The sequence below is a fragment of the Siniperca chuatsi genome, linkage group LG17 (assembly GCF_020085105.1).
Source record: "Siniperca chuatsi isolate FFG_IHB_CAS linkage group LG17, ASM2008510v1, whole genome shotgun sequence".
NCBI classification, from domain to species: Eukaryota; Metazoa; Chordata; class Actinopteri; order Centrarchiformes; family Sinipercidae; genus Siniperca; species Siniperca chuatsi.
In genome coordinates, this window is record NC_058058.1 from 12,797,959 (window position 1) to 12,820,155 (window position 22,197).

Here is a 22,197-nt window from a genome sequence, read left to right on the forward strand (position 1 = left end):
GCTGTCAGTTTCAACACTTCTGTGCCTCTGTTTATTGACAACACAGAAACATCTTGTGTTACCTATGTAGACAACATATGAAACATAGTGCTAAAATGTGACTTACATGTTAAAATTGAAGCAAAAAAGTGTTGAAAATTCCACAGCTTTTATAAGAGCATGCTTTTGCATTCTGCTTGACTGCTGTGTTTTTGTTGTTTGATGTTTTGTATGTATGTCTTTTCGTCATGGTGTCTTGGTTTATGCATGCTTCTTCATGGCTTGCTTTGATATATTTAATCATGGCTTGTTATGATAAGCATAATCATGGTTTGTTTTGGCTTGCTTTGGGCTTGTTCAAGGAATGTGAATCAGCTGCTGTAATATTGTTTACCGCCCCCTCCTGCCTCTTCTCCTATATTTCCTCATCCCTCTCTTCTTTTCTCTTCTGATCACACACCTAAACTACATTTAGACTTTTGTAGACCTTTATACACAGGTCATTGAAGGCATCAAAGCAATTATTGAGTTTATAACAACATTCCTCTGCCAAAGAGGCCAATGGTAAAATTATAAAAGAGGAACTATTGTAACTCTCCAGTTATTCATATCTATATTTAAGTTTTGGAGTATGATGATCTATAACTCCTCACAGTTAGCAGCAAATTATAACACTATTTTTTGTGCGAGTTTATTGTTCCAATCTTTATACCCAAATACTAAAATCCAGGGGTCCGCCTTTAATAATTAGAAAAAGTTCCCTGTTAATTTACTGCTCTTTTGGAACTACCACAATTTCCTTTAGCTTTGTGAAATTCCAAGAAATTTCACTTATTGAAGTCATTACACACTTAAACCTACCATATTTTAGAGTTATTTTACATCCAGTTCCCTCTTTATTTCTTTCTTAATTCTTTGTCTTTATTATATCTCTTCTACTCTCTCTTTGTCTCTATTGCACACACATACATGCACATATCCTCACACATTATACTCATAATATTGATGATATTTATGTATTTTTATGTTTCTCACCTACTTTAATCACAAACAACACAGTACTCACATTTATTACACAGACATTTGTGTCTGTCCGTATTTGGTTTGCATGCTTGCTAATGGTGCATTTTTGAATATTTCCGATTGAGTCACTTGTTTTCCTTATTTGCTTGTCCACTTTGTGTTTGTGTGTGTGTGTGTGTGTGTGTGTGTGTGTTTTTATGTGTGAATACCCTTAAGTACTGTACTAACTGAGATAAGCACAGCACTGAGACACAGCCCATCACAGATTCATCAGGTTTCCTGACAGGTTGGAGAGTCATGGTTGAGGTTTGATTCTACAGATGTGAATTTGTATGTTAATTAGTCTGGCTCTGATTGGTTCAGATGTTAATTTGCTCTGCTCTGACTGGTTTAACTCTTCAGTGAAGCACAAAACCTGTGTGTGTCTATCCCTGCCTACATACATGTTTATGTTTCTGTACATGTGTTTTTGTATATGTATGTATATATGTGTATGTATGTGACTTTTGTGGGTTTGTGTGTGAGTGAGTGTGTGCGCACAGTAAGGATACCATAACCAGTCCCTCTGTTATGGTGTTAATAGTCCAGATGGTCAAATTAGCCGCTCCAACAAAGCAACAAACTATGTACTCTAACACATACACACACATACACACACCAACCACCTGCTGGGTTTGTTGATACGAACTAAACATGTACATGCATGTTAGTCAGATTGTTTGTGTGAAAATAGAAACGGGCAGTATTATAACTCGGCCTGCGTCTGTTACACCTAATTGAATTCTCTAGCAATGCAGATGCATCAAAGATAAAATTGTACTTCTTTGTACTTGTTGTACAACTAGTGCCAGAACAACACACATGAAAAATACCATAGACTGTATAAACAGAAAAATACCTAGATACTAAAACAGCATACTTAGGGCTTAGCTTTTATTTCATGAAAGTCTTAATCAGCATTCTTTTTCAATATAAAAAAAATAAACAGTTGGGATTAAAAAATCTGAGTGAAAAGCCAAAATATCGTTTACAGCCTAACACTCAGTAGTTTAAACAGTTATTAATTTATTTTACTGACTTGGTGGGACTTTCATCTTTCTATTAGTGAAAAAAAAATTTAAGCTGTGTTTTGTGCAAAAAGACCTTGTTTAGATGAGTTGAACAGTGATTTATTACAACAGCAAAAATAATATATATATATATATATATATATATATATATATATATATATATATATATACAAAAGTAAAGAGATGAGTTTAAATTTATGGGGTGAAAACAAAATATAATAAGACATAAGGATATTGTGCTCTCCATCCAAATAACAAACAGAATTATGTTCTTCCACAGTCAAACATAATTTAATCATACTAATGAAATAAGTGCTCAACAGAATACTGCCACATTGGCGTCTAGTTGCTGCTTTAGAAATAAGTTGAATATTGTACTACACCAAAGTACATGATCAGTTGTGCTTCCCTCTCATTTGAATATCAGTCCATGCATTTGAATATCAAAATACACCATGGGGTGTTTTGTTTGCTGTATAGCTGAAGTAAATAAGCAGACCAAGACAGTTTCTCCCTCTAATATTCTAGTCACACCAGACATTAAGAAAGGATGAACAACTGAAAAAAACCCACCAAAAACCTCAGAGTGGCCTAATTTTACATTCATTGGTGTGAATGAAAGACTCAAGGATTATTCAAATAATTTTACTCTCACCCTGATCTCATTAAGAAATACGAGAGACCCCTTCACGTGGGGCCTTAAATTGAGTAAAAATGGGTCATCAATGGACTCTGGCTCATTAAAATACTGTATTACTACTAATACTTTTGTTGTGTGCTGACCTACTAGAAACAGCTCTGTGGCACATGATGGATCCTTCTCAGTATTAGAAAAAAGTACCACTGGAAAAAAAAGAGTTTTAATGTGTTTTGAATTGGAAAAGTTTTGAAATGGAAAGCTTCTGAATTGGAATAGAGTGGTTTGCGTTTTGCATTCTTTCACTTACCTGACAGCTATGTTTTTTTGGCTTTCCCCAGGAAGACACAGAAGCTTTTTGCCTTTTCTCTCTTTGCTCATCCACACACAAACACACACAAACACACACACGAACACACACACTTACACACACTGTCCGTTGCTCAAAATTAACCCAGCAGCTATGTCTCTTGACAGTTCTAAAACTTTTAAATTCTCAAGAGAAAGAATAGACTCTGACTGGTTGAGGTTCATGGAAATAAAAATTCTATACTCTTGTGTCTTTTAAGGAAAGCCAATGAAATATAGTTGTGGGGTTATTTATATGGAAAAGGAGGCAGGGGAGACTGGAGAGTGACTGGAAAAGATTAAGAATCCAAACAAGCAAGCAAGAAAGAATAACGGGAACACAAGTAGTAAAACAAAGACAGGGAAAAAAGCTACATACATATACTGTCAACAGCAGTATCTGTTATAATTGTGGTAATTAGAGACAGAGAAGAGATGCATCATGTCAGATGTGTGTTTGTTGTAATGTCGCAGTCTCAAAGTATTTGTACAGTTCTGTCTATTGTCTCTGTTCTACCACTGTGATGTTTGGAGTGTTACTGTCAAGATTAGCTCTAGTGTTTCAGTGAGAATTAAGATTGTATCTGGAGTGGTGTGTCGTCCCTGTCTGCCTACCTAGCCGTCTATCCCGTCCTTTTCTCCTGGTCTGTCTAACCTATTTCAACTTCCACCTGTTTCCTGCTTCCTCTAAAGTGAATAAGTGACAAGACAGGCAGGCTTCCAAAACGGAAACTAAAGGTGCAGAGCTGGAAATTACCTGGGGAAGTCTTGTGCTGAATGCTATCAATAGAATGACAGACACAGACAGTTTTAGAGTTATGCCAGGGTGCATTGAAGCAGTTCTGTGGTGTTGATGTGGCAGCGATATTCGTACCATGGCTACACAGTTTACATCAAAATCACAAAATATATTTATTCATAATAACATTTGGTTATTCTCCACACATGAAACATAAAAACAATAATCTGCATCTAGATGTCTGCATCCTGTCTGTCTCTCTGTGTAGTAAATGAAGGTGGTGTGAGACAGGCGTCTAACTCTTGCCCTGATCCGGGAGAGCCAGAGAATGGAAAACGCCATGGCATCGATTTCAGGTACAATTTATACGCACAAACATGCACACACAGAGTTTAAATGACACGTCTGCATATTTACAAAAACCTTTTATTCTTATTTTTCTGCATGTCTGACTCCCTGTCTTCCCTATGTGTGTGTATGTGTGTATGTGTGTCTGTGTCTGTGTGTGTGTGTGTGTGTGTGTGTGTGTGTGTGTGTGTGTGTGTGTAGCATTGGCGGTGTGGTGCAGTTCAGCTGCGGAGAAGACTATGTTCTTCAGGGCAGTAAAACCATCAGCTGCCAGAGAGTAGCTGAAGTGTTCGCTGCCTGGAGTGACCACAGACCAGTCTGTAAAGGTAAGAAATAGCTTGCATCTGCACAAGCATACAAATTTCTGACACCACAGTAACAGACACAGATACAGATGGAGAAAGAGGCAGTAATCACAGATATAACGAAGGTAAGAAAACTCCCCATTTACACTGCCTCAAAATGTTGCCAGCATGTAGCCTTGGCCTCTCCTCAGCATGAGTTTGTGTTGATCAGGGATGAGTTTATAGTGGAAAAAATCCCAATTCAGTGTCAAGCCTCTGGCTATGAAATTATGAAACAAAACACTCCATAACCCAATGTTTGCAGTGTAGCACCTCACTAACATGCCTCTGTTGTATGCTTTCATCAGGGGAGTTATGATAGTGATTGTTCAGAACCTAAAATTACACCCACTATCATAAACACAATATACTGTTGATAAAGGCTACTGTAAACAAGCACCAGGTCTGATCATTATTGCTCAAAATACCACACAAATTGCAATTTGCAATACAATTGTTAATTGTTGACACAAGATGTGTAACCTGCTCATGCTGTACTGCAATGTGCTCATACAGTACAGCGACAAAAGTGACTCTGAGAAGTGCTCTGATGATTAACACATTTCAGACATTCATTCTTCAGCTTCTCTTACTGTTTCCTTTTTCACATCTGCCACTCTTTTAGTCTCATACTTGCAACACACACACACACACATGCACACGCACATGCACATAGGGAGTGAGACAGAGAGAGAGGGCGTTTGTCATGTTAAATGCCAAAGTCATTTGTCATGTCTCCCTTCACTAGGCTTCAGACCGTGGCTGGAGACACATACTTTAACATAAAAACCAATATTCACTGTGTGTGTGTGAGAGAGAGTGTGTGAGAGAGAGAGAGAAAGAGAGAGAGAGAGACGTACTTTAACACCTAACTAATAATCACTGAGCTATAGAACCGAAAGAGAAAAAAGTAGGAACACAGAAAGTGAGGGCAGGGAAACAGAAGAAGAAGAGGAAGGAGGCAAGGGAAAGCTGAACAATGTCACACCTACTTCTCTGCCAATGACATTAGAAGTCTCTGACATTGTCCCCTGAAGCAGTGAATGGTTAAAAAGAATGACCTCTGTCCCTTGGAAACAGAACCATCAGTCCTCAACATGAATCTTTGAAGGAAAAGTATGTGGGCAGGGTGAGACACTTTCACCGAGCAACCGTAGCTTCTGCGTAGCAGGTGCGCATTGATAAAGCTCTATTGAATTTAACACAGTCGCTGGTATTCCCAGCGACCTGTTCAATGAGCAACTTTTTGACAAAGCCATGACAAAGTGCACCATCCTGGTTGGTTGTTGCTAAGTAACTAGTAATTCTGTGCTAGTTGATCTTTGTTATTTTAAGCATCCCACTAGCATGGTCCCCTAATACAAGCTGCATAAACTCAATATATGCTACCCTATGCTAAAGGCAAACAGTAGGAACAACTACTCATGCTATTTATTGTTCACAGTTCATGACATGATCTCTGACAAATCTATCTAGAACCATGAATGCTATTAAATGTTCCCACAATTCATGCTTGTTTAGATAATAATATTGTTGGAATAGAAGACACTATGTTTTCTGTTTACTATGTGCTCTGTGTCATTGTTATGCAGTATATCCCTGTCTTACTTTGGTGAAACAGAAAGACATCCATCTTCAAACATCCCATAAATCCCAGGGTAACCACACTGAGGTTGCTTGAAGGACAAGATACATGTAACACTGGAAACATATCTTTTTGACAACAATGCTGTGGCTATATTTGAGCTATATGCCAGGATCACTCAAAAGACAAAACAGAAAAGAAAAACTACAATACTATGCAACTGTAAACAGTGCAAATATATGTTTAATGCTTGAAATAGGGTGTTTTGGTGGCGGTGGCTTAGCTGAAAGGCATAGAGAAGAATATAGAACCTACTCCTCTATTTTTAAACCTACTCCCAAAAATCTGTTTCCCCTTAGGGACATAAATCCAAATAAAATTCAGAAAATAAAAATGTCCCAGAGGCAAGAGAGAAAAGCTAGTCTAATGCTAATAGACTGTGAGTAGAATAAACTTATCCAGTCAGCAACCAGTATTTAATATTGATATTGTGTAGATGTCCAGTCCAGAATAAGTGTAGCGGTTTTCTAGGCATCTAACACATCTGGCTCTATTACACTGAATGCAACTGCATGTGTGACCAATTCATTTTTGCAATTTTTGTTAAAAGAGGAGCAAGCTCAAGCTTGACAAAACACAGCACAATCTGGAAGGGGAGCTAGAGCAGGTTTACACTGTTAGAAGGATACTATAGTATCAGCAGGTGGGGTAATGGTGGGCTTCAGTAATGGCCAGTCACATCAGCTCATCTCATCTTCTGTATAAGCAGCAGTTTCTGGCCTCTAAGATAGAACCTGCCGATGATTTATACAGCACCTAAAAATGCTTCCAAAACCTCTTTTTATCTTTTAAAGTTAGTTTGACAAAGACATTGATACTCCTGATCATGCACAATGATGCAAACAAAGGAGACAGTTAGGCTACAACTGCAGTATGTTATAGTACAATAAAATGTTTCTAGTATTATTGTCGATTATATTGCTATATTGTTTACTAAAGGGTATACTCCAAACAATTTGCACTGTAAAAACATGGAACTGGTGTGGCTTCCCACTCCAGTGTGTAGAAAAAAGGTTGAGTACCTATTTTGATTTAATCAAAAAATTTAATTAAGGTACCCGTTTGAAGAGGTGGTCTGAGCTAGTGGAAATGCCAGTGCAATTTCATTCCAAAAATGTGTAGGCCAACAAAAAATTGTGCTGCATCTGCATAAACACAAACTGATCTGCACCACTCCAACCACCTTGGCACAAGTGTGTTCATTTTAAGCCACGGATTTACCAAACAGACGCAAGAGCCTCTATGCCTCTGTTTGCACCTCCACTGGCTTTGCAGGCGTATGAAAATAATTAACATTTTGAAATGAGTTTAACAGGTAAGCTAGTGCGAGAGAGCAGAGCAGCCATGATTGTGTTTCATTACATGTCCATTTGATCTACAGTGAGAAAACACTGTGTTCTCTAAAGTACAGTGTCCTTGTTTCACCTACTTTGTTTTATCCTGTTGAACAAAAATGGAATGAGAGAAAGGCTGTGTCTAGCTGAACACAGCTCAAATTTGACCTTTACATCCAGACCACCCAATAGCTAAAGTGGAAACTCATGAATAACATTGAGAGAGAGGCAATCTGTCAGGAAGCATCAAGCCAGCTGACTTATTAAAGGGTCACCTCTGTCAAAACACTTAAATACAGCTAAATGTGTCTTTCGGAACATTAAAGAGAGAATAAAGTGAATGTATCTTGAACATTTGCCCTTTATATCACAACAGTGAACCAATAGAAAGAGATGGCTAAGATAAAAGAGAAAGAGAGAGAGAGAGGGGTAATCACTTTATTAGACACAATAAAACAATTATAAAACAAAATAAAAATAAACTACAAAAACAGCCATCAAATCGCAATGTCCTTCTGTCCACTCCTACAACACTTTATATGAGAGAGAGAGAGAGTCCATGTGGCACCTTGATTAATGGACAGATGGCAAGGCCATTGAGCCAATTCTCTCTCTGTCTGTGTGTGTGTGTGTGAACTCCAGGGGAGTTCAGTTTATCTGCCTGAATATACTGACCCAACGAAGGGTGTTACATGTCAACCCAACAAACACACACATACAGACACACATGCACATATGTTGACTTCAAACAGGAAATAAAGAAAAATGGAAAGAAACTCAAGTTTATGGCCACTGTACAACACTAAATGTTTCTCTCTGTACGTGTGTGTGTGTACCCATTAAAGCACTAACCAGAGCGAGGACCATTGGAACGCTGTGTGCCAGCTTAATGATGTCATCAATCATTCTCTGTGTCCATTGGTCAATCTATCTGCTCCTGTAGGCAGCCTGTGAAAACAGCCAGTTCGGCCTTCCTGCAGAAGCTTCTGATCTAACTCAACACTGTAATCTAAGGCTAAATGTGAACACAAGAACTTTATATAAAGTTTTCACAGAAAATATCTGATTTGGTTGAAGAGAATTTGACTCATATGTAGGTTTTCTGACATTGTAATATTCATCCAAACTCAAATTTCCTAGACTTGGTACCAAGTTAGTATGGTTGGTACCATAAAAAAACTGTCAAACACACTCCAGACAAGGGATACTTGTAATTAAAAATGAACATGATAGCCTGACAAGTAATATTTGTATCCTTGTTATCGACACGAAATTGAAAGATACCCCCTAACCCTTTCTGTCAAAATTATAATTTGAGATTTTCATTTTAGCTTACCTATCTAGTTGGTTACATATCATCCTTGTCAAAGTTACTGTAATGAGAAATTTCCTTTTATGGGAATGTTTCTTTAATAATTCATGTACTTTAATCATGAAGTTCCTTTGTTGAAGAAAGTACCATCATAAGAAAGTTAACCATTTTAAAAAATCACCTTCCACTTAGCTTGTAGGCATTTTGTAATGGACTGGTAGATTATACACAATGTCACCAAGGCACACCAATGACTGATTCCTGAGTTTATTAGCTCAGAAAATAACACAGTATATTCACTGATAGCTGGAATGTCTTCCCACAAGATACAGTTTACTTGACACAAGGCATAAGCCAAACCAATAGTAATGTATTGGTAAAAGTGTGCAATAATGATTAAATTAAACATGCAAATTAAACATGCAAAAGTTCAGCAGCTTACAAACCAGCACAAGGACCAAATATGTATTTGTACCAAGAGGACATTGCTGATCCAGTAGCATGCCATTTACAAATCAGCCCATGAATTGTGTACTTTTGAAAACTCATCCGTATGATTCGATTTTATTTTCTATTTGATTTACCTCTCCCCCAATTCTCTTTATGTTCTCTGGTTGGGGGGCAGGGTCAGGCAGATAATCTGGAACAGGTAGGGGTTAAGTGTCCTTGGTATGCTTCAGCAGGTATTGCTGTATGGATGATTGAACCTGAGCCCTCCACTTGGAGGACGACTCACTAACCGCAAAGGCCATCCTGCTGAGAAAGCAGCAGAGTTATAGACCTTGAGTGTAAGGCAGAGATCAGACCGAAGGAAACACTTATGAGTTTCTGCTATGCTAAAATGAAGAACCAAGTCAAAACATTGTGAAGCTGAACAGCGTTAAAATTCAGACTCAAAAAACATTTCTCTCATCAATCTTCCCAGTGCTTATGGGGTGCGTCAGTTATGCTCTGAAGCTATAAAACAAAACTTTGGAGAACTGTGAGCAAGGGCATTGGAGGCTTTGGCAATGTGATCCTTGCCTGAAACATCATTTAATTTTGGTCCGCATCCCAACGGTGTATGTGAGTATGCATGTGTGTGTGTGTGTGTGTTAGAGTGAGACAGCGAAAGCAAGAATCCTGGGGGAATCCAGTTGATCTGAATATATAAACTTAAAAGACGATGTTTTGTTACACGCAGACACACACACACATACTCACTGCAGTTTCTGTCTAAAGCATGCAGTTAATCTCGCTTGTGATTCCAACAATATGCTTTTAGTACCAGATAGACCTCATCAACATTTTTTAATTTGATCTAGAATTAATTATCGCTTCAATGATAATGTGGCCTTTTTGGCTTCAAGCTCTCTATACTGTGGGCCAGTATAAATAATGATGAGAGGGAGAGAATGAGATACAGGAAGAGACAAAGCTACACAGACTGACAGCTAGACAGAGAGGTTTTCAGAGAGAGACAATCATTATGAAAATACTCCATTATATATACTGCACACTGTTTTATATTATTATTATATTACAAACAATGGATAACATGACTATGTGTAATGTAACAGGTGTCACTGTTAGTGACGAACCCACAGAGAATTAACACCCATTTGTGCACTTCTATGGAACTTTTTAGCGTCTTTTGGCTCATTGTTTTGGTGTTCCAGTCCACAAACCCAGCTTTCATCAACCTAATTTCTAGCTGCAGCAAGCAGGTTTTTTCAGTGACAATGTCCTGATTAACCCACTGTACGCTAACTGCCCAGCACCAAACTGCAGACAGACCATTTTAGCAACTTGCTAGTAAACATAATGTATTAAGAGTAGAGTATTAAGCAGCTAAAGAGCCAGATGGTGGAAACCAAAACAGAAGTAAAAGAAAAGGGAATATTTGATTTATATGCATCAGGTTGTCAGAGAAAAAACTCCAAGTGAATGACAATGTCCGCTGAATGTATAAATAGACAATTGTTTGCCAACACTAAAGGTGATGTAAGTAACTTTATAAGGTGATAATATGTCAGTGTTACATTTTAAGTTTGTTTTGCTGCAACCAAAAATGTAAATTAATGCAGCTTTAAGTAAAAATACAGAAGTATTTTTAAATATGATTAAAGCATCAACATAAACAGTACTCATTATGTAGGAAACAAATGCCCCATTAGTCGTGTACAGTATTATTATTATTATTATTGTAGTATTATTTCAGATGCGTTGTAGCATTTTATATTTGCTGCGACATGAGTACAATAGAGCTAAGTTTAACTACGCCACATACTGCTGGGTAGTTTAATCTATAAAAACACATACATTTTTATAAACTGATGTTTTGTATATACAATCTTCACCAGCAAAGTTACTATAGTGGTCAGCAGAGTAAAAAGTACAAAACTTAAACTTGTAAAGTAGTGGGGTAGAATTATAAAGTAGCATAAAATGGAAATACTCAAGTAAGTACCTCAAAATTGTACTTGAGTAAATACACTTTAATTACATTCCACCTCTGATGAGTGAAACATACAGAAGACACAAGCAGAAAGGGAGAGGAAGAAAAATAAAGAGAAAGATAGATGGACAGACTCTAAGAGCAAATGATGGTGTAATGTAAATCATGAATTACATAAAATGGCTGATAGAGGGACAGAGACAGCGTGAATAAAAGGTGCAGAGAGAAAGACAGAAAGAAAGACAGACAGGTGCAGGCAGAGAGACGGATGGAGTTTAATATAAATTATGGGATGTTAGCTCATCTGTTAATTCCGGTGATAACTCTCTCCTGCGCTATCGCTACAGCAACACCGTGCCCATTCTGCTGTTGGCACGGTGATGGGCTGGCCATTCGTTCAAGCCACGCTGATTGTGCTGTCATCGCACACATATACACACACAGTTACAGAGACACACACACTCTTTGAGACGTAGATAAATCATTTCTCACGTGCAACTCAAACAAACACACACACACACACACACACACACACACACACACACTTCATCTCTCTATATCTATCAGTTTATAAATTGCACTGAGCTGGACACAAGAGAAGGTCAACTGAAGATGCATTGAGAATTAGAGAAACAAGCATCAACTGGGTTCAGTCAGGGGGAAGTCAGGCAGGGACAGAGAGACAGGGAAACACAGAGACACAGATACAGAGACAGACAAGAGTTGTCTCTAAGGGGTCTTGTACTTGTTCTGACACTCTTACAGCACCTCATGGACACACCCCATTAAACACACAAAGAAACACACACACACAAAGACACTTTGGTATGATTCTTTTACTTGTCCCCTTTCTGCATAATCACAATAGCAGCCAGGAGTGTGTTTGTCTGAGTGCTTGAAAGAATGCATTTTTGTGAATTGTATGCGCATGGTGAGTACGTATGAATTGTGTTTGGATGCATGTCCTTGGAAGTGTTCTCATGTATTTTCACACGCAAGTCTGCTGTGACACCGCTAATCATGTGTGCATGCAAGTCTATTTTTTTGCAATGTTGAGTGTATTTGTTTCGTCACTGTACAGTACATCAGTACGTGTCGACGTATGTGTGACTGCATGTGCACGTGTGCCTGTTTGTAAAATGTGACCATATAAGCATTCATGCTTATATGCTTTTGTTTTTTGTGTGTGTTTGAGTGTGTGCGGCTGTTAACTGTACGTGTTCCTGCGGCCTACCGCTGAACAAACTAATTAAGGAACAAACACTGCTTCAAACCAACCAGAAAATTACCTCCAAACTCTAACAGGACGACCCAAGGACAGACAAGCAGATTCTCTATCACATCCAGTCAGAGCACACAGCCTAATAAAGGCTTCATTGGTTTATCGAACAACTAGCATGTGTCATTTTCAACACCCCACTGAGTGTAGCTTCAGAGTTAATGTTTGTGAGTTTGTATGACTTTTCAGCACAAGTGTTGACATACTGACTGTAATAAGCTTATATGGATTTGCGTAGTGAATCTCCACTCAAACCACATAGTTGTACACTTTTACACCACTGGTCAATCATACCATTGTACTTGTTACATCATCCTGTGATGCCTAATGTAAGATGTGTGCTATCCCAAGTTACACTGTACATGTTTTACTTCTTTTTAAGATGGAATGTAATTATTACCCAGCTAGTAGTTGGAAGTTGTTGACTTTCAATAGATTTTGAGAGTAAATTGCTGGTGTCTCTATCAATCAATACTAGCTAATCCTGTGGTATTTCACAGCCAATAGCTTCCAATTAAGTACTGCTATCCAGGGAGATGTCGCTGACAGTATCAATAACATCTTTCTGACCTTCTGTTCCTCTTTCTGTTCTTGCCTGCACTTGAGTCTTCTATTTCTGTCACCGCACTCTTAGCATTGTATTGGTGTCACTTTTAATTGTTTTTACTACACTGCTACTGTGATCCACAAGTGTTATCTTTTGCTGTTGGATTTCTTTTACTGAGAATCTCTGGCTAACTATTACCGAAATGGTTTAATTATAAAGGTAATTGTCTCTCTGTTGTAGTGCAGTGTACAATTGCCGATGCTAATACCTGTACTAATTATACAATTGCTACTATTAACAATGACATTATGTTTTTTCTGTTCACAGTGAAGACATGTGGCAGTAATCTTCAAGGACCGTCAGGAACCTTTACATCTCCTAACTTCCCAATTCAATATGAGAGCAACGCACAGTGTGTGTGGATAATTACTGCTTCAAATCCCAATAAGGTAAATCTCCTTCTCTCTCTCCCTCTGTTTTTCTGTTTCTGTCTGTCAAACAAACTCTCAAATTCAAATTGTTGTTGTTAATTAGCACACATTGCTATTGGAGCTAAATGTAATATGACCGTTTGATCTGTTTATTGCATTAAAACACAGGCTAGTGTCAAGACAGACCAATCATCAACTGTCCAATTATTACTTTAATTGTAAAACAAATATTTTAAAGGTGAGATCAGTGATATTCTAAGTGGCGGGGCTTGAAGTGAACACTTTGGGTACATTGGTACTATCGAGAATATCTCTCTTCTGGTGCATGGGGCTTTATGCTCCACACCTTCTTTGAATGTTACAGGTCTCATGCCATACCCATTGAAACACAAATACACATGTTGATGTAGCTCACAAAGTAATATGTAAAATACTGTATGACTGAGATTCTACTTTACAAAACCATTTCAGTTAATTGTGTTGTAAAAGAACTTCATTATAAAACAACTTCAGTAAACCAACACACATGGAATGCATTTATTATTATGTGAACACATATTTGGAGTATTGATATTGATATTTTGCATGTAGGCTGTAATCTCATATTCCCGAAAGTGTACCCAATAGGGCTGCAACTAACGATTATTTTCATTGTTGATTAATCTGTTGATTATTTTCTGGATTAATCGATTCGTTTTTTAGTCTATAAAATGTCAGAAAATGGTGAAAAATGTCGATCAGTGTCTTGTTTTGTCCAAAACCCAATATTGAGTGTACTGTCATCGAGGAGTAAAGAAACCAGAAAATATTCACATTTAAGTAGCTGGAATCAGAGAATTTTGACTTTTTTTCTTAAAAAAATTACTCAAACCGATTAAGCGATAATCAAAATAGTTGTTGATTAATTTAATAGTTTACAGCTAATTGATTAATCATTGCAGCTCTAGTACCCAAGTTAAACACAGAAAAGATTGCGACAATAATAACTCCCACCAAAAGAAGAACTTAAAGCCTACAGGTGAATGATGGGGTGGAAGTGGGGCTTATAAAATGTTAAATAAGCAAGAGTAGCATTGGTAGAGCAAGAGCGGGGAATGCATGTCATTTTAAAGTCTGCCTTATTGTTAAAAGTGTGTTGGATATACAGTATGCTGCAGTGAGACAGTATATTATGTGTGAGTGTAGCAACGCAGCTCAAGTTGTCTGCCTGAACTAGCCTGCAGGCTTTGCTCCATTTGAATTTTATGCATTCAATGTAACTTTAATTGATATAACACAACAGCTCTTACGAGCATTTACAAAGTTAGTTTAGCGGCATTTTTACATAATTGAAATGTGTTGATAATAATTCATGTAGGAGGTACTGTACATTATATGCTAGTCAGAGCATATCAGTGTCTAATCCTGTGTGACTGGTTAATCCTGCAAAGGGGCAGACGATAGGCTGGAGGTTAGATGGATAGCTGCGATTGGTCGCTTTATGTCCCTGGAGAAATCTGATTGGTATTCAGGAGACACATCCTTATTCCACTCAGGGTCACTGTGGTAACCACTCTGTTGTCAATGGCAACACCTGCGTCAGCACCATAGGGACGCACATACACATATGCGCACAGTCACACGCACACACAGACACACTTTTACATACATGTGGGCTCAAATACACTCAGTAGCTGTTTTAACACCCACGCAAATACACTCAAACACATACACTTTTGTCTCTCTCTTTCCCCCCTACTCTCACACACAACTCTCTCTGTCACTGCCCAAGGCCTGTGGTTTATGGCCTAGAGCAATACATTCTCTTTTGAAGGCTACAATGTGTATGTGACTGTTGAAGGCTGTAGTACTAATACCCTTCTCCACCCTGTGGGGTACGTGTGTGTGTGTGTGTGTGTGTGTGTGTGGGGGTGTGTAGAAGGTGAGAATGAATGTGTATGTATTATGTATGATTACACACATTGCCCTAAATGAAGACCAGATCAACTGAAGCTACATAAAGTCCCTTTATCTTAAAAGGCTTTACCGATAGTACCTTATCATATACTGTAATGTTCTTTTATCATACTACATCATGTATACAATATGTCATGCACCAAACTGAATCAAAGACATGTCATGTACTACATTGCACCACACAGTATACATGTCTTGCATGACACTACATCAAACAAGAGGTCGTCACGGGTCTTTAAATTTGTACGGTACCTGACCTGAAGAGGATGGACATCCATTTAGAACAAACACAGAGGTGGTGCCATAGGGGCTCAGACACGTACCACATAAACCACAACATCCCTCGGTCAAGTCTGGCCGGTCATCGCCCTTTCTCTCTTACAACATTTCCTCTCTACCTCTGAATAAAAATCTTTTTTTTTTTTAAATAACAAACACAGACCCAATCTCCAGCTGACCTGGGAGCAACTAGTCCTATGCCTGAACAGACTTTAAGGAAATTAGACCTGTGTCCAAATGGTTAACACCAAGTGCTGCCTTTAGTTGATTTTAAGATTGCGAAGTGCCCTTGCCTCTGTTACCTTAACAAGTTTTTATTGTTTATTGGGATCCCCATAAGTTGTTGCCTTGGAAAATCAAAGGAAGCCTGTTTTACTTGTTTATTTTACTTTAGCTGCTTCTTTAAATCTTTTGTTGTAGGTTCTTGAGATATAAAGCATGGCAAACTGTTCCAGTGATATATGGCTCTATACATTACTTGACTTTGTAATGATCAATTTCAAGGTTGCAAAAATACATGGTTTGGTACACAGACAATGGTCACCTTAGTTAAGGCTGTGCTCACAGTTAGTGTTGAGGACATTTCAGTGTTTGTAGGTTTATTTTGGTTTAGGAATTCACATTCTGTCATGGTTCAAGTGATAAGTGGGCAACAGGAAATTGTAGATTCAGACACACATCTAGTGGAGTCAAAGGTAATTTACTAGTTCAAAAGCAGGCTTATGTTGGGCAGGTGGCGAAGGCAAACAAACAGTGGGGAATTGGCAGGTAAACAACAGGTAACAGGCAAGAACAGAATGAGAGCATTGATGATCTGGCAAACTGCAGTAAAAACCTGTCCTCAATTAGGAGGCTGACGAGGGAATGAGGGGCAGCTTAGTGGGCAAGTGAGTGGTCAGTTGATCTCCTGAGGAGAGAAGGCAACATGATACACAAACACACTGGGAGCCAGTAAAGAGAGAGAGTCTGGGGCTGAAGAGGGGAAAGACATTCAGATTAAGAGAATAGTCCCAACTGAGCCTGCCTCTCCCACTAGCAGAACATCTCTTTTTTTATTGCTTGTACACATCTCTCCCTATTTCATCCTTTACTCACTTCCTCTCATTCTCCCTGTCTCATCCTTCTTTTTCTCTTTTTTACACTGCCCATCCCTCCTCCTCCCTCACTCCCAGAGGCTCTGTCCTCAGAATTACCCAGATTCTTCATTAAAGAGCTCAGCCTGAAACCATCAAATTACTATGGAGAAAGAGAGAATACAGAGAGGGAGGAGGAGGGCACTTGAGGGGAAAATCTGTTTTTCACTGTTTCATTAGTATTGCTCTCTCCACTGCACCCATTCCCACACATATTCTACATTTCTCACTGTCTTCTTCTCATATTCTGAAGGTAAAGAGACACAGGGTTTCTATAGCTCACCCTCTCTTCTCTTTGTCTCTCTCTGTTTCTGTCAGCCTCATTCCTTCTGCTCCCTGTCTCTCTAGTTAAGTGTTAATGGGGTTCTATAGCTCTCTGATGTTATTGCTTCATTTAGTTTTGGCAGAATTTGCCTTTAGAGCCAATTCATTCTCTCCTGTTCTCATTTAACCTTGGGGATGGCATGACGGGATGGCCATTACTAGACTTCTCTCTTCTCTTCTCCTATCTTCTCTCAAAAAACTTATCTTACTGTATTATTGTCTTCTCTTCATTTTCCCCATCACTTAGTTTCTTCTTTTGTTCTTCCAATGTTCCCATCTTTTGTGATATCAGCAAGTCAAAGCACTTTCTTCTTATCATCTGTTTATGATGCATGAGATAACACAACTTAATTTCTACTGTATGTGTCCAGCTATGTTTTAGTTCACTAACACAACTGGACACACTACGAGCACATACAAATGCTAGATCATGCTCTGTTATATACATTGACAAGTATAAGCTGGCTTTCATACGCATTTGCATGCACAGTGTAATGCATAACCCATTGATACAAGAAGACTACTGCAGTGCTATCATGCTGCATATTTAGTTAACACCACTATGACAAACACAAAGGAAATGTAATGCACTGAGTAAGAAGGGAAAGTTATACTTTTGTGGAGCTTTCTTTGTACTTTTATAGGCATTAAATTCAATAATGCCCTGAAGGCCTACAGAAATCAGACACACACACTGAAGCCATGAGGCAGAAATCACTAGACAAAAAAAATCACTGCACTGGCTTCTTTTGCTAGCTGTTAGTCATTAAAATGGCATGCTTCTGCATCTTCTTGACAGGACGAACAGCGAAGCACTTTTTTAGGGCTCAGGTTAAAAAATGTTAAACACACAAAAGAGCACTGTGATTCAAATGCATTTTTCAGTACAGTTGTTGAATAGCAACAGTAAAGTGCATAGCCTTTCCCACAGGTTCCTGTTCAGAGTTGGTGTCTAAAAACGAGGCACCTGGTGGATTCAGCTCAATGAAACAGAAGTAAGTAAGTTGCAACAGGCTCTGGTCATCAGTCTTCATCAGCTAAAGCCTGGCTCTTCTCACAACGTCATAATTTATACCTTCTAGGAGGAAACACGTTCAAGGGGAGCGAGTGGTAGAGGGTTTACTATAATATTATCACAGACAATCTGTTATTCCCCGGCCCTGTCTGTGCCCCCTTTACATCACTGACTGTGTTGCTCGCCAGGTGTTTCAGATATTCCTATAGTAACTGTATCTTCAAGGAATCCCTAGATCTTATTATGGTATGGGTAGGGAGGAGCCTCCCCCACCTCACTGTCTCAGAGACAACCAAAGGAAGTGCTTTATCAAGCAGAAATCCAATTCTGTCGCCTCATTGGCTAGAAGCCATAGATGGATGGAAAGAAAGAATGCAGCAGCCAATTAAAAAGAGAGAGACCGAGAAGATGACTACGAGAGAGAGAAAGATAGAGAGGCAGGAGAGATGGAGGGATAAGGAGAGAGAGAGAGAGATGGATGTTTCCACGAACACCAACCTATTAGAGGAGAGGAGAAATATGTAGTGTTCAGCTTCATCTATCGCAGATACACACACACACTACACTGAAAGAGATACAGAACGCACACATAAACACTAAGCCACACACTGTCAGTAATAAGGTTCCAATCTAAGTTGACTTCAGTACAGAGTTCACACACACACACACATACATAGACACACATGGGCACAGTGTAATGTAGTTATATTCTAGCTGTGTTTAATGCTGTGTGAACAGTGCTGATGTGGCATTAGGGTGTTCTGTAAAGGACGTATACAAGGAGATAGATAGACCAGTTTCCATCATCGGAACATACAGGCACTCCCCTGTCTTTATACCTCTGTCTTCATAGTGTATTATATTTTTTTGCTTAGTACTTCTATTCCTATTCCTGTGTGCACTGATGTGATAGCGAGCTGCTGTAACAAAAGAGTTTCCCCTCCGGGATCAATAAAGTATTTCTGATTCTGATTCTGATACACTGCATGACCAAACAGGTCTGGTCTGTTCCCACCACGAATCCAATGATGGCTGGATGGTCTCCATTATATAGCCAACTAACTAAGCCACTGACAGCCATTATTGCTAGCAGATTACATCATATGCTACTCACTCAGTAACTGCTCCCCTTTCCATTTAATTATTCAGCAAATTTGTTTGAATTTGTTGATGCCTTCATTGCCTTCACCTTGTTTTTTCTTTTTATTATTTTATAGGCCATTGTTCATTTTCACCATTTTGGCAAAAAAAAGCAGTGTTGAGGAAATACTCAATGCTGCAAGTTCAACTATAAGCGAAAAAACCACAATCAGCATCTAGAAAAGGCAACGTTTCTCTATTCAGACTTGTAGATGAATGGCAGCTGTAGTAGCACAGCATCTACTCACCACTGTGACTTATTATTTAGGAATATTTTCCAGTAGTAAAGCACTTCCTGAAGTTCTTCAGTAAATGAAGTGCTGGTGTAAAAACTACATTCATGAAACCACACTGACATGAAGCATGTACTGTAAAGGTCCAAGGGATTTGTTTTATGGCATGTAAAACATACAAACACATATATTTTCTTTTCAAATTATAATTTTGTAAAAAAAAAAAAAAAAAAACTAAATTCAGTAACACATGTTTTGATCGTTGATCCTAAAGACACTCTGGATCTGGACTGGTTGAAACTGTGTTGGGCAACATGCTCTGCAGCAGCTTGTCTGCTGGTAGTTCATGAGAATCAGAAGATAAACTGACCTGTACAGCTAAATTCCCATACAAACCAGCATAGTTAAACAGTTGTGCTTAATATGAGATAATCTTTTCTGGTGCACATTTGCACTATTTCCTGCAGTGGTAGCACCAACAGGATAACTACTGAAGTGAGCTGGTTATTGCAACAAGAATGTGCAACAGGGTATTTTCACTATGATAATCATAATGATTAACCCTTTAAATGCAGGATCAGGTCTTGCCTTTGGATAAAATATGTAAAAACATTCCTTACGTATAATGGTGTACGTTATTTAGTGTCAGAGTTGCTGTTGTATTGAAAGCCTGCTTTGGGCTTATAGGAATATTGTGATAAGTGTGAAAATGGTGACTATGTAATCACAGAAATAGACACATAAATCTCCACAAAGCTGTGCCTGACTGTATAAGTGAGTGTGTTTCTGTGTGTGTGTGTGTGTGTGTGTGTGTATCTGTGTGTGTTTGTGACAATGTGTGCTTGAGTGCTGGTGTGTCTTTGTGCATGTGTGTGCTTTGCCAGAGAGAGTTTAGCAGGTTTGTAGGTGCTGTTGTTGCTTTAATCCAATCTGCTGCCTTACATGCCAATAAGACTGAGTCAGCATTGTGAGCAATAGGCAGATCACTGCTTCATCTTTGTAGCCCCCCTCATCTCACTCCTTTCCGCTCACTTCCGCACATGGTGTTGGTGCTTTCCAGCTTGACTTTATTTTGGTATGGCCACATCCGTTGTTGTTTCTCATGTAATGTCTTTTGTAATGTCATACAAAAAGTGTGAAAGCAATGAAAATTAACCCCATGAACAAAAGACATTTAGGCGACACTGCCAACAAATAAGTAGTTAAACAGCAGGCGAGGGGAAAGGCATGGCCACTGCTTTGTGTGCTCCGTTTTTCATTTGTCCCCCCTTTTTCATAGATTCAGTGGGTAAGGTCATAGTGAGGATAAGCTGTTTATACTTTAACATGCGCACTAGTGATATCATGTCCCCAGGTGTTCAGTTTGCAGATAGTGAAGGAAAAAAAGAAGGACTATATTTATGATGTCTGACTCAAGCAGAATGTTTGAATGCAGACTACAAAAACAGATGCTCACAAATAAGAAGATATTGATATGCACGTAAATATGCTAACTGTGTGTACAGGTCACTCAGACCTGTATACTGTTTTGGATGTTTTTGAAGTCCTCCAGCCAAATATTGAATCTGTAAATCAGAAATTTCTCACAAGGAAAGAGGAAGAGAAGGAAGGATAGGCAGATTGAGGTTTCAGTCTTCCCCTGCGGGTCAAGTCAGAATTGTAGTTTGAAATATTCTAACACTGAACATTGCTAGCATCAAAGATGTGCTCATTATTACTTCCCATTCCTCTTTGTTGCCTCCTCCTCCTTTCCACTCCCTTCTTCCAGCCCCCATCTTCTTCCTTCTCTTTATCTACTCTCCCCTTTCTGTCCCTCTCATCCTTTCTTTCTCTCTCTTCTTCCTCCCCCTGCTCGTTTTCTCTCTCCTCTCTTCTCCTCTGCCAAATGTGATTCTCTCTGGTCTTAGATGAAACAGAAAGTGTTGGTTTAATAATTCCTGATCAGAGTTTTGAGCTGTGTGCCGATTCTCCCAGCTTCGAGCGCAGCGCGGGAGGTGTTTCTCATCTCTTCCTAGTTCTTCTTGCAGCGCTGTATGAAATCATACTGCATTGTGAGATGCATTAATGCATTCTATTGATTCACCTTTGGTCATTCATAATTCCATGAGAGAAATGTGTCTTTGATATGGTCATAGGTGAAAGTCTAAACATAAAAACAGCTATGGAGCATATGTTGGTTATGATTGGGATCAATGGAGGGCAAAATAATTTTAAAGATATATTTCTAAGATTATTCATGTAATTTCTAATTAATTTTTTTGGTCATGCCTTCTATTTTAAATTGGCATTTTTTGTTGCTTTTTTCTCATTTTAGTTCATTTTCAAAGAAAACGTAATTACTTCTGTAAATCTATTACCTCAGCCTATACAGCCTAGAGTTTCTGTCAAGAAAATGGGTCAAGCTAAACTGGCATCTACGGCGGAGTTTTATTTCAATAGAAAGTCATAATATTACAACGAAAAAGTCTAAATGTTTTAGCAACAAGGTTGGAATTTTTCGAGACAAAAGTTCTAATATTATGAGAATAAACCTGCAATTTTAGGAGAGAATATTTTGAGACTATTATGAGATAAAGTCATAATTTTGCAAGAAAAAGTTTGTTTGTTTTCCTAACTGTGGCCCTAATACTCATACTCATTGTAC

The 22,197-nt window shown here is 38.5% G+C and overlaps 1 protein-coding gene across 1 annotated transcript in view; it reads left to right on the forward strand.

Annotated features, from left to right (window-relative positions):
• The window catches only part of csmd3b (CUB and Sushi multiple domains 3b), a 359,142-nt gene that overhangs the window by 232,102 nt on the left and 104,843 nt on the right, over nt 1–22,197 (forward strand). Inside the window, exons 12-14 of the mRNA XM_044171541.1 lie at nt 4,065–4,152; nt 4,346–4,470; nt 13,370–13,491. Of these exons, the coding sequence (XP_044027476.1) occupies nt 4,065–4,152; nt 4,346–4,470; nt 13,370–13,491 (335 nt within the window). The remainder of the gene's footprint in view (nt 1–4,064; nt 4,153–4,345; nt 4,471–13,369; nt 13,492–22,197) is intronic.